The sequence below is a fragment of the Drosophila obscura genome, unplaced genomic scaffold (genome assembly GCF_018151105.1).
Source record: "Drosophila obscura isolate BZ-5 IFL unplaced genomic scaffold, ASM1815110v1 contig_95, whole genome shotgun sequence".
Taxonomy (NCBI): domain Eukaryota; kingdom Metazoa; phylum Arthropoda; class Insecta; order Diptera; family Drosophilidae; genus Drosophila; species Drosophila obscura.
In genome coordinates, this window is record NW_024542889.1 from 715,342 (window position 1) to 728,862 (window position 13,521).

At 43.1% G+C, this 13,521-nt stretch overlaps 1 protein-coding gene across 1 annotated transcript; it reads left to right on the forward strand.

Annotated features, from left to right (window-relative positions):
• The first annotated feature begins 9,919 nt into the window (after positions 1-9,919).
• Positions 9,920-13,260, forward strand: LOC111071947 (probable serine/threonine-protein kinase fhkB). Its single transcript, XM_041596077.1, has 2 exons — positions 9,920-10,177; positions 12,886-13,260. Exons 1-2 carry the CDS (start codon positions 9,970-9,972, stop codon positions 12,897-12,899), a joined length of 222 nt encoding a protein of 73 aa, XP_041452011.1. The 5' UTR covers positions 9,920-9,969; the 3' UTR covers positions 12,900-13,260.
• The last annotated feature ends 261 nt before the right edge of the window (positions 13,261-13,521 follow it).

The following is a 13,521-nucleotide window of genomic DNA, read 5'->3' on the forward strand; positions in this document are numbered from 1 at the left end:
TGCGAAAAACCTCTGCGTCAACGATGTCGTCTTGGTGAAGGATGAGAATCTTCCTCCAATGCGTTGGCCACTGGCTAGAGTGGTCGACGTCGTCAAAGGCAAGGATGGAGTAGGCCGCGTGGCTGATTTGAAGACGGCTTCAGGAACCATCAGGAGGGCCGTTACTCGGCTGTGTTTGCTGCCCCTTGAGAAGTCAGTTGAAAGGCGAGCTTCCAACGGGGGAGCTTCCAACGGGCCAGCGGCTACTTAAGCGTCTATCACAATATTAAATGTAACTGTAACTAGTATAAGAGTATCGAAACCTAAGCTTATGTATGTCCCCAGCGTTCGGCAGTGCTGCTGCGCTCTCCCTGTTAAAGGGCGCTCTGCACCTGCTGCGTCGGCTCTTGCATTGATCGGCCGTCGTGGCCCAAGTAGTTCTATGCTAATCTCTCGCCGCATAGGTTGCATACTGAACCCCCGCTTGTGAACATTTATCTGGCTGGGCAAAAGAGCGAGCAATTGGCTTCAGCTAGCCGCCGGTATAAATAAACATTATAACGTTTAAATCAAAGTCTTTAACTGATTTGGATAAATATAGGTGCCAAAAAAGCTTGGCATCTCAAACAGTATATATGATTTAATTAATTTTTTTCTTATATATTGTGCACTTTGTTGCACTGTCGGGTTCCAGTTGTCATCCTTCTCTATGATTCCAACGATCCATCGCGATGGTACAGGTGGTACAGTGGCCTATATGCCACTCGCACTTTTTTCAGGTTCAATCGATTTATTTGCAATGCATATAGTAATATTATTACTTTGTATTTGGTTTTGATTAGTCCTTGTTTTTAGGTTATTGGTGTTCGTGTTGCGTGGAATCTCTTTGACGTCGTTTTTGTTCAAATTTTTCTTTTAATTGGTCAAATTCTTTGTTAGAATTCACCATCTTTTCTTCGCGCCAAACGCGCTTTATATTCCTCAATGGTTAGCTTGGACATTCCCCTTTGATTATTTTTTTTTTTTTTAAATAAAACTAATATTAACCACGAACACGCACCTTTTTTTATACCCGTACTCAAAAAAGAGTTAAGGGGTATATTAGATTTGTGGTAAAAGTGGATGTGTGTAACGCAGAGAAGGACAATTTTCCGACCCCATAAAGTATATATATTCTTGATCAGCATCAATAGCCGAGTCGATATAGCTATGTCTGTCTGTCTGTCTGTCTGTCTGTCTCGATGAGCGCCTACATCTCAGAGATTATAAGAGCTAGGGCAACCAAATTTGGTTTCCAGACTCATGTGATATCCCACTGCTACAAGTGTATTTTAAAATTTCGCCCCGCCCCCTTCCGCCCAAACAAAGGATGAAAATCTGTGGCAGGCACATTTTTAAAGATACTAAATAACTAAAAACGCATTATCGTAGAGAATGCCCATATCTACTAGACTGCCAAATTTGAATCAGATCGGATCATAATTATAGCCAGTGTTCGGGCCAGCGGCTACTTAAGCGTCTATCACAATATTAAATGTAGCTGTAACTAGTATAAGAGTATCGAAACCTAAGCTTATGTATGTCCCCAGCGTTCGGCAGTGCTGCTGCGCTCTCCCTGTTAAAGGGCGCTCTGCACCTGCTGCGTCGGCTCTTGCATTGATCGGCCGTCGTGGCCCAAGTAGTTCTATGCTAATCTCTCGCCGCATAGGTTGCATACTGAACCCCCGCTTGTGAACATTTATCTGGCTGGGCAAAAGAGCGAGCAATTGGCTTCAGCTAGCCGCCGGTCTAAATAAACATTATAACGTTTAAATCAAAGTCTTTAACTGATTTGGATAAATATAGGTGCCAAAAAAGCTTGGCATCTCAAACATTGGTGACCCCGACGTGATTTAACTACAATTTTTAATCGCGTTTCGTTTAAAAACTATAAAAATCGAATAAGATATTCGTTGCTGTGCCGTTTAACGACCAACAAATACATTTTGTGCAAATAAGAACAGTTAAAGTGCAAGTTCAGTGCGACTGCAGCCGTCTAATATTCCGTTGTTTAATCGCCGATTCTCTCTTGCTCTGCGCCGCTGCAGCCGCGGCCCTTGACTTTCCGTGTCTTCTATTCTCGCTCCCGTTCTTTCGCCGTCGCTTAAGCGGTCTTACATTTTCCGTTGTTTCGTTGTATTACACCGGTTGGCATGGACAAAGAGCCGAATACAGGTGCGGGCGGAAATATTGCGATGGAGGAAAAAAGGCTGAGGCTTTACAAGCGTAAAGTTCAGTCTCTGCATGATCGGCTGCAGCGTCTTGGCCAGTCATTCTCGGGGAATAAAATCGACAATTTAAGTGCGGCTGATATAGATGTGCGCCTCGATATGTTGGCTGAAATGCGTGAGGAGTTCAACAAGTCCCATAATGAGTTGGAATCACTGGATGAAGACGAGATTGGAAGTGAGCTGCGTGAAACGTTCGATACGCTCTTCATTTCTTTGAAAGCCGAGCTGCTGGCGGCTCTCGAACTAGGACATTTGCGCGTAGCTGCTCATTCCACTAGCATGCCAAATAGCTCTGGAGGTCATACCATCATCATGGCTCACAAGCAGCGGCTTCCTGAGCTGAAGCTGCCTAGCTTCTCCGGCGGCTATGTGGAATATGCGGATTTTATTGCCATGTTTAATTCGGTCATCGAAGGGGATGCAGATCTCAGTGAAATCGAGAAGTTCCAACATCTTCGCTCATGTCTCTCGGATGCGGCCCTGGATTCGGTTCGATCGTTGGAGCTCTCCAGTGCCAATTATCGTGTGGCTCTGGACATACTTAGCAGACGTTTTAATAATAAACGGCTTGTTTTCCAGACACACATCAAGGAGATTCTTGGGCTCAAGAAGGTAGATTCGCATTCTGCTAAAAGGCTTCGGGAGTTTTCGGACGCAGTCAACTTGCATACGCGCGCCCTGCAGACATTAGGAAGTGCTGAGGAGATATCTGGATGCATGATAATCCACATGCTGCTGCAAAAGCTAGATGAGAAGACCCAAACCAAATGGGAAGAGACTGCGTCATCGGACAGGATACCCACAGCTGGGGAATTCTACGATTTCCTGGAGAAGCGATGCCAGAAGATGGAGAACGTGCAATACGCTATAGCGACACACGCTGGTAGCGCTCAGGTGGGAAAAAGCCAGTCTACACACCTTAAGAAAACCTTTGTTGCCTCTAACTCTTCCGCCGACCCGTCTGGATGCCCTTTCTGCCATTCAGCGGGCCACGGAATATACTCGTGCAGCATCTTCACAAATTTATCTCCTTTTCTGCGTCACAAAGAAGTGAAGAAGCTGTCACTGTGTTTTAACTGCTTAAAATCGGGTCATCGGACTCGTGCATGCACAGGTGGCCAGTGTAGAGTTTGCGGAAGGAGGCATCATACCTTGTTGCACTTCGACTCATCTATAGCGCAAAGCTCCGCAGCTGGTTCTCCTCCAGAACGAGCAGTACAACCAGGAGCTATTACGCCGGTTCAGGATTCTGCTACCAGTGTGCCGTCTCATGCGTCTACCTCTCTTGCTGCCCAAGGTCTCCACTCCGATGTTGTGCTGTTGGCCACAGCTGTTGTTTTGGTGAAGAATCGATCTGGCGTTTTGGTTCCTTGTCGCGCTATTCTAGATTCAGGATCTCAGCTTCATCTCGTTACCTCCAGGTTCGCCCAGCAGCTTCAGCTTAGGAGAACTCAATCGTCTGCCCTTGTTTCTGGTCTGGGCGATACTAGCGTGTCCACTGAGGGATCCACCGTCAGCATTTGCATGCAGTCTCGCACTTCGGACTATTCGACCACACTCACTGCTCTCATCGCACCCACAATCACAGATAGCCAACCAAGTCTGGCAGTTAATGTAGCCGATTGGAACATTCCCTCCAACATTCAGCTTGCCGATCCCGCATTCTTTAATCCTCAGCGAGTAGATCTCCTCATTGGCGCGAGCATATTCTATGACCTTCTCTGCGTAGGGCAAATCAAGCTCATAGATGGATTGCCTCTTCTGCAGAAGACCCGGCTTGGGTGGATCGTATCTGGTGGTGGACAGAGGGTATCAAGCTCGTCGCTTTTGGCAACCCAAAATTCTCCGGATTCGGAGGATAGAATGAATGCAAGGTTGGATCGAACTCTTCGTATGTTTTGGAAAGTTCAGAATTGTGCGGAGGCTAGCTTAAGTACAAAGGAAGATGCGGATTGTGAGGCGCATTTCGTAAGCCACTTTTCACGGTTGCCATCAGGGGAGTACTCTGTTCGACTGCCTTTAAAGCATGATGCTGATCACTTGGGAGAGTCCTATACTCAGGCGTATCGACGATTTCTCAGCTTGGAGCGAAAACTGGATCGTAATCCCGCGCTCAAGGAGCGTTACTCAGCTTTCATGAAGGAGTATACTGATTTAAAGCATATGTCCAAAGTCCATCCTGACTCACGTAGCCTCTGCAAGTATTTTCTGCCTCATCACTGCGTTTTAAAGGAGGATAGTACCACGACGAAGCTCCGTGTCGTTTTCGATGGCTCTGCAGCTACATCAACTGGATGCTCCTTAAATGATGTGATGATGACAGGTCCTGTTATTCAGCCAGCATTGTTTAACATACTGATCCGGTTCCGCACATATCCCGTCGCTCTCACTGGTGACATTTGTAAAATGTACCGCTGCGTAAAGGTATCTCCGCCCGACAATTTTCTCCAGTGTATCCTATGGCGAGATTCCATCCAGTCCGAGGTTCAGGTCTACACATTAGACACCGTCACATACGGTACGAGGGCTGCATCGTTTTTAGCGGTCCGCGCAATGCACCAGCTGGCCATCGACGAGGGTAATCCCTACCCTCTTGGCTCAGCTGCTCTGCAACAGGAGTTCTATGTTGATGATCTCATCTCTGGCGGCAACTCGGTCGCAGAGGTCAAGGAAAAGATGCGCCAAACTTCAAGTCTACTGTCTTGCGGTAACTTTAAGCTTAGAAAATGGTGCTCGAGTAACCAGGAGGTGCTTGATGGAATTCCAGAGGACGACGTGGAGAAATTTCTACGGTTTCATGATGGAAGCGACATTACCAAAACTCTTGGTTTAGCTTGGGACCCTGCGTCGGATCAGCTGCTGTTTGCCTTGTCCGCGCTGGACTCGAATTCAAGGCCCTCCAAGCGGTCGGTTTTGTCAACTATTGCGCGTTTCTACGACCCTCTTGGATTGATTAATCCTGTTATTGTCAGGTGCAAGATCTTTCTTCAGCAGCTTTGGAGAGAACATTTGGACTGGGATGAAAGCCTACCGACAGCGCTGCACTCAACTTGGATTGACCTGAGAAACAATTTGGCAAGCATCTCTCGCATTTCCTTTCCTCGCGTTGTCCAAATTTGCAAATTTGCTAATTCTTTCTTTGGCATGCAGCGCACATTCGCCTACATGCATAAATTCGTTCATCGTCTTAGGCATCCTGGACTCACGGTTTCTGACATACAGCAAGGAACGCATCTTCTTGTTCGACACGTTCAGCTGGCAAGTTTGTGGTCGGACATAAAGGAGATTAGACGCAATGGGCAAGTCAGGAAGTCTAGCTCCATCAGTTCGCTATCTCCGTTCATCGATCCGTCAGGTTTACTTCGAGTTGGAGGTCGTCTCGGCAACTCATCGCTCCCGTTTAATGCTCAGCACCCGCTTATTTTGCCCAAGGGACATCCCGTAACATCTGCAATGATAAGCTATTATCATCAACGGAACCTCCATGCCGGACCTCGCGCCTTGCTTGCTAAAATTCGATTAGAATATTGGCCTATTGGAGGAATCAAAGCCGTCTCGAAAGCGGTTAGCAAGTGTGTAAGATGCTTCAGAACGAGGCCGCGCATGGTTGAGCACATTATGGGGGACTTGCCTAAGGAGCGTCTGGAAGGATCGCGGGCCTTCGAAGTAACTGGAGTGGACTATTGTGGACCCTTTTTCTACCGATCAGAAATCCGCACGAGGCCTCCGATCAAGTGCTACATAAGCGTGTTTATTTGCTTCACATCTAAGGCCATACACATGGAGCTTGTTAAAGATCTGACCACCGCATCGTTCCTAGGCGCACTGAAACGTTTTACGTCCACTCGAGGAAGGCCAAGCCATATTTGGTCGGACAATGCTACAAATTTCGTTGGCGCTAAGAATGAGCTTCTGGAGCTGAAGAAGCTTTTCCTGAGCGACTCGCACATGAAAGAAGTCCATGAATCCTGCTTGGCTAACACCATCGACTGGCATTTCATCCCCCCGCGCTCTCCGCACTTTGGCGGATTGTGGGAAGCGGCCGTGAAGTCCGCAAAGTATCACCTGTACCGCTCAGTTGGGCCATCCATCCTTAGCTTCGACGAGCTCCGCACCTTGATCTGCCAGATCGCGGCAATTGTTAATTCTCGCCCTTTGCTCTCGCTTTCAGAAAATCCTGATGACTTGGATGTGTTGACGCCGCCTGCTCATCTGCTTTTGGGAGGCCCGCATCAGTCAATTCTCGAGCCTGACCTAACGAAGCTCAACTACAACCGTCTGGATGGTTGGCAGCGGGTCACTCAACTGCAGCAGACATTCTGGAAGCGTTGGCGCGAAGAGTATCTGACTCTTTTGCAAGAGCGCTCGAAGTGGCGTACGCCTGCGAAAAACCTCTGCGTCAACGATGTCGTCTTGGTGAAGGATGAGAATCTTCCTCCAATGCGTTGGCCACTGGCTAGAGTGGTCGACGTCGTCAAAGGCAAGGATGGAGTAGGCCGCGTGGCTGATTTGAAGACGGCTTCAGGAACCATCAGGAGGGCCGTTACTCGGCTGTGTTTGCTGCCCCTTGAGAAGTCAGTTGAAAGGCGAGCTTCCAACGGGGGGAGTATGTTCGGGCCAGCGGCTACTTAAGCGTCTATCACAATATTAAATGTAGCTGTAACTAGTATAAGAGTATCGAAACCTAAGCTTATGTATGTCCCCAGCGTTCGGCAGTGCTGCTGCGCTCTCCCTGTTAAAGGGCGCTCTGCACCTGCTGCGTCGGCTCTTGCATTGATCGGCCGTCGTGGCCCAAGTAGTTCTATGCTAATCTCTCGCCGCATAGGTTGCATACTGAACCCCCGCTTGTGAACATTTATCTGGCTGGGCAAAAGAGCGAGCAATTGGCTTCAGCTAGCCGCCGGTCTAAATAAACATTATAACGTTTAAATCAAAGTCTTTAACTGATTTGGATAAATATAGGTGCCAAAAAAGCTTGGCATCTCAAACAGCCAGAATGAACAAATTAATTTTCAGTTGCTTCCTCTGCCCCCTCCTGCCAACGACCAAGCAACTCATTTTCCTTCTCGCTGGCACACTCTGCCGCGTTCAGTGCGCGAGCAACCCTTAGCGGAGGAGATGTAGAATATAAATGGTACATGTACAATCTACATGTTAGAGGTGGAATATACATTGTAGATGTAGATAACAGATGTAGCAAAAATATGTAAAATGTAAAATTTTTTTTTAAATTTTTTTTTTTTTTGATTAGATCATCGCATGGATGACTGGATTTTGATCGCAGCTACGTAGCCGCATTGATCAGGTACTTGTTGTCGAGTTACATGTGCAAGACATGTTCTCATGTAAATTTCTTCGATTTTTTTAACTTGTTAACCGAAATCTTGCTTTTGTCCAGAACGTTTATTACAGTCTTGTATCTTTTGTTTTCAGTTGCTTCCCCTCCCCAACCCGTTCCAGACAACGCAACTCATTTTCCTTCTCGCTCGCACACTCTGCCGCGTTCAGTGCGCGAGCAACCCCTAGCGGAGGAGATGTAGAATCTAAATGGTACATGTACAATCTACATGTTAGATGTAGAATAGACATTGTAGATGAGATGTAGATAACAAATGTAGCAAAAAAATGTAAAATGTAAAATGTTTTTCTTAATTGTAAAATTCTAAAAAATCATGCTCAAAAATGTATATACTGACTGAGTACGAGTATAAGTAGAGTCGCGTCCCCAGAAGCGACTCACACGTTCCTTCTCGTTTTATTTTTAATTCTAAAAAATCATTAGCTCAAAAATGTATATACAGACTGAGTACGGGTATAAGTAGAGTCGCGTCCCCAGAAGCGACTTGTTGCGAAAAGAAATATATAATTTTGAATTTAACCCTTCTTGTACCGTACAACGAATATCGGATATTTTGTAAGTGTGACCGAAGTCAACACATTATGTATATTTTTGATTTAAGATGAGTTGGCAGTCATTATCTAGATGTCGACTGAAAATTGTGGTGTATAAAGATTGACGAAGCTGTAAAAAATAAAATTGAATAAAAAGAAGTTGTCGGTTTTATAAGAAATAACCCAACGACGGCCAGAAATAAACATAAAGCCTGTGCATACGTGGTGCAAGGTTTGGTTGACGGAAATTATAGAATTCGGTCATTTGAGCCGGATTAGTAACCCTCTGCCTCTTTGCTAGGTGAATATGAACACTAACATGGTCCTTTGAGCCGGATTAGTAACCCTCTGCCTCTTTGCTAGGTAAATATGAACACTAACATGGTCCTTTGAGCCGGATTAGTAACCCTCTGCCTCTTTGCTAGGTGAATATGAACACTAACATGGTCCTTCGAAGCCCACGGAACGGCATATGGATTGCGTAAAACAGACGCGCAATTTCATCAGATCTGTATGTATTCCAAGCCTGATCCAAGACATACACATCCGCATATACACTTTGACGACGACTAGTGTATATGTACCGTATGTAGACAGACGTGCAACAGAAAGAGACAACTACTGCGTGTTTTTTTAGTGATGCTCCCGACAAGAGACAGAAATGGGAATACATACATACATAACGAGAAGGAACGTGTGAGTCGCTTCCAAAGACGCGACTCTACTTATACCCGTACTCAGTCAGTATTTACATTTTTGAGCATATGATTTTTTAGAATTTTAGAATTAAAAAAAAAATTTTACATTTTACATTTTTTTGCTACATCTGCTATCTACATCTACATATACAATGTCTATTCTACATCTAACATGTAGATTGTACATGTTCCATTCATATTCTACATCTCCTCCGCTAGGGGTTGCTCGCGCACTGAACGCGGCAGAGTGTGTGAGCGAGAAGGAAAATGAGTTGAGTTGTTGTTGGCGGGAGGGGGAGAGGAAGCAACTGAAAATTAATTTCTTCATTCTGGCTATAATTATTATCCGATCTGATTCAGATTCGGCAGTCTGGTAGATATGGGCATTCTCTACGATACTGCGTTTTTAGTTTTATCGTATCTTTAAAATTGTGGCTGCCACAGATTTTCGTTCTTTGTGGGGGCGGAAGGGGGCGGGGCGAAATTCTGAAATACACTTGTAGCAGTGGGATATCACATGAGTCTGGAAACCAAATTTGGTTGGCCTAGCTCTTATAGTCTCTGAGATCTAGGCGCTCATCGAGACAGACAGACAGACAGACAGACAGACAGACAGACAGACAGACAGACGGACAGACAGACATGGCTATATCGACTCGGCTATTGATGCTGATCAAGAATATATATACTTTATGGGGTCGGAAACGTTTCCTTCTCTGCGTTACACACATCCACTTTTACCACAAATCTAATATACCCCTTAACTCTTTTTTGAGTACGGGTATAAAAACAAACACCGAAATACGTACAGAAAAGAACTGGCGGAAAAAATAAAAATTGTGACGACAACTGAAATCGACAAATCTGTTCAAATCGACGAACAAAATATCGTAGACAGCGATAATGGGACAAAAAAGAAGATAAACCACACTCCTCATCCCGACAAGACACCGCAAGTGGAAATGGATGCTACCATCAAGCCGAGGACAAGGTCAAAGGTAGCGGCATCAACACCGATGGAATCCAACGTAATCAAAAAGGCTGCATACAAGCAGTCCGAAGGAGGCCGATCACCACGTACAACCAAAAGTAGCCAAAACTCACGCACATCGTCTAAGGTGCAAAATTTGATGAAACAACTGGATTTGAATACAAAACAGCAGCAGCTTGCCCAGCAAATTGCGACACAGGAGCAGCAGCGCCAACAGCTGGCACTTCAACAAAAACATCTGGACCTGGAACAAGAGCTGCTTGAGATGCAGCTACAAGAAGAAGAAAAAGAAGATGACATCGACCACGGCGACGACAATGATGGCAAATACGCTGAGATCCGTACAAGTGAGTGGGTTAGCACAACACGTAAGCTTAAATTTGAAAATGAAAGTCTTAATAAGTCAGGAAATAATAAGGATGTGGAAACATTCATGGCAAGGCAGACAATAAAACAAGACCTACCGACATTTGCAGGGGATCCATTAGAATGGCCCATATTTTATTCCGAATTTGAAAACAGTACAAACGCATGTAAATTTAGCAACTATGAAAACATATGTAAGTCGTCTAAGAAAAGCATTAGCAGGTCGTGCCAAAGAATGTGTACAATCTCTTTTGTTGTTACCAGATAATGTGTTGACGATAATAGAAATCTTAAAAGAGAGATTTGGCGACTCGAGTCATATTATAAGACAACTGATTGATAAAATTAAGAATTTTCCATATATAAAAGACGATAAATATGAACGACTAATCTCATTTTATGATATAATTACAAATCTAATTCATACATTGTTGTCCATCGAAGATTTAGATCATATTCGTAACCCGTTGTTACTTGACGAAATATTGGAAAAATTACCTATGTCACAACGAATTGCATTTATGAAACACTTTCAAAAATCTAGATCAGCTAAGCCAAAAATAATAGTTTTTCAAGCATGGCTAAGTGAAACCATTAGGGCTGCAACCATGATAGGCCTGGGGCAGCATAAGTCCAAAGATAGTACTTTAACAGTTACAAATCATCCAAATAATGCAACCAAAGAATATAGAAAAGGATTCTGTAATTATTGTAAATCGACTGATCATTATGTTACGACATGTGGAAAATTTAAAGACTTACATATTGACAAACGATGGGAGCAAGTGTCTCAAAATAGCTTGTGTATATCTTGTCTGGGTAAAAACCACTTGATGAAAGATTGTAGACGCAAAAAGCAATGCAAAATAAATAATTGCAGTTATAATCATAACAATTTGTTACACAAAGATAAAGCTAACCGTCAAGAAAATCAACCAGATAAGCCAAACTATAATGATCAGTGGAACTCAAAAATAGAAAGCAATTGTAATATTTATGAAGGGCAGACCAAAGTTTTGTTAAAAGTAGTACCTATTTGTTTGATCGGACCCAAAAAGACAATTGACACGTATGCACTTCTTGACGAAGCATCGACTATATCCTTGTTAGACGAACAAGTAGCCAATGACTTAGGACTGGATGGCCCAATCAGACCATTAAAGATGCAATGGACCAATAGTGAAGTCTACGAACAGGAAGATTCAAAAATGGTCAGTGTACAGATCAAGGGTAAAAGTCAAGGTGCTAAAACTTTCACTATGAGAAAAATTAAAACAGTCTCGAATCTAAACTTACCTTTACAAACTCTGAAAATAGACGACATGACCGACAATTTTAAATTTTTGAAAAACTTCATTGACTGTTCATACGAAAAGGCACATCCAAAAATGTTGATAGGACAGGACAACTGGTCTCTTATAGTTTCACGCAAACTACATTACGAAGCATTTAATGGACCAGTCGCGAGCAAAACCTTGCTGGGCTGGGTTATTCATGGAGTAGTAGCACCAGACAGACAGAGAATTGAAACCAATTATTCTTTTCATATCAGCAACCAAGTTTTAAAAGACCAGGAATGTGATGATTTGGATGTTTTACATAACCTCGTCAAATCTTACTGGTCAATCGAGAGCGAATTAACTGTTCAGAACGACTATCCCTTGTCACTTGACGACAAAAGGTGCTTAGAAATTGTAGACAAATCTCTAAAGCGCGTAGAAGAAGGATTCGAATGCGGTTTGTTTTGGAAACAAGAAGATATACGACTTCCAATGAGTTACAACAATGCGTATTCTAGACTAATGGCCTGTGAAAGGAAAATTGACAAAAACCCTATATATGGAAATAAATATGAAGAAACAATTAAATCACATATTTTAAAAGGATATATAAAAAAGTTGGACTTGTCTGAACTAGATGTTCAGTCACCTGTGACTTATTATCTTTCCCATTTTGGCGTACAAAATGTAAATAAGCCAGATAAGTTGAGAATTGTGTTTGACGCTGCATCTAGGAGTCATGGGTATTGCCTCAATGATTTTTTGCTATCAGGACCTGACCTTTACAATCAATTGTCATCTGTTCTCATGAATTTCCGTGAACACAAAATTGTTTTTGTAGGTGACATAAAAGAAATGTTTCTACAAATAAAAGTTCAGCAGATAGATCGACCAGCCCAGAGAATTTTGTGGCGTGAAAATAGGCGACAAGGTATACCAGACGTCTATGAAATACAAGTTTTATTTTTTGGAGCTAAATGCAGTCCAAGTATTGCACAACAAGTTAGGAATCGTAATGCAAGTGACTTTAAGAAAGAATACCCTAAAGCCTGTCAAGACATAATAGAAAAACATTACATGGACGACTACTTGGGAGGAGCAGATGACATTATCAGTGCCATACAACTGATTAAAGATGTTACATATGTACATCAGCAAGGAGGGTTTGAAATGTGCAACTGGATTTCAAAAAGATTAAAAATTTAACAGAAGAGCGTGTTTTAGGCCTGATGTGGGATTATGAAAAAGACAGTCTTGCTTATAACTTAAACTTTACAAAATCTCTTAGTGAAATTTTGAAATTGGAAAGGCGACCGACGAAACGTGAAGTCCTTAAGATTACGATGTCAATTTTTGATCCTCTCGGATTTCTTTCCAATTTGCTCATATCGAATAAAATACTGTTACAGGCAATCTGGGATAGTGGCATCAACTGGGACGACCCTATCAGAGATGAACATTTTGATTTGTGGAAAGAGCTAAGTAATTCGTTTGATAAAATTAGTAACTTCAGTGTACCAAGACTTATGACAAAACTTCCAATAAATGACTGTGAAGTACAATTGCATATATTTTGCGATGCTTCCAAATATGCTTATGCATCATGCGCATACGTACGATTCCAAATTGACGACAAAATTGAATGTAGTTTAATAGCTGCAAAATCACGTGTAGCACCACTCAAACCAATGTCAATTCCGCGGTTGGAATTACAAGGAGCTTTATTGGGAGCAAGAATGAGTAAAATGATTAAAGAAACTTTGAATTTAAAAATAGGCAGAACGCATTTATGGACAGACTCGGAAATTGTTTTGTATTGGCTCAAGTCGAGCAGCAAACGCTTCAAAACCTTTGTTTCTCAACGCTTAGGAGAAATACAGGAGATATCAAATGTAGGAGATTGGAAGTATGTTCCATCGAAATTAAACCCAGCCGATGAGGCAACCAAAATCACTAAAATAGATTTTACAAACAACAATTTGTGGTTGACAGGTCCACAGTTTTTGCATAATAATAGTGATCACTGGCCAGTAGGAAAGATTTCA

Excerpts from the sequence above, each read along its gene's own strand:
- LOC111071947 (XM_041596077.1), top strand. The coding sequence starts at position 9,970 with ATGAAACAACTGGATTTGAATACAAAACAGCAGCAGCTTGCCCAGCAA.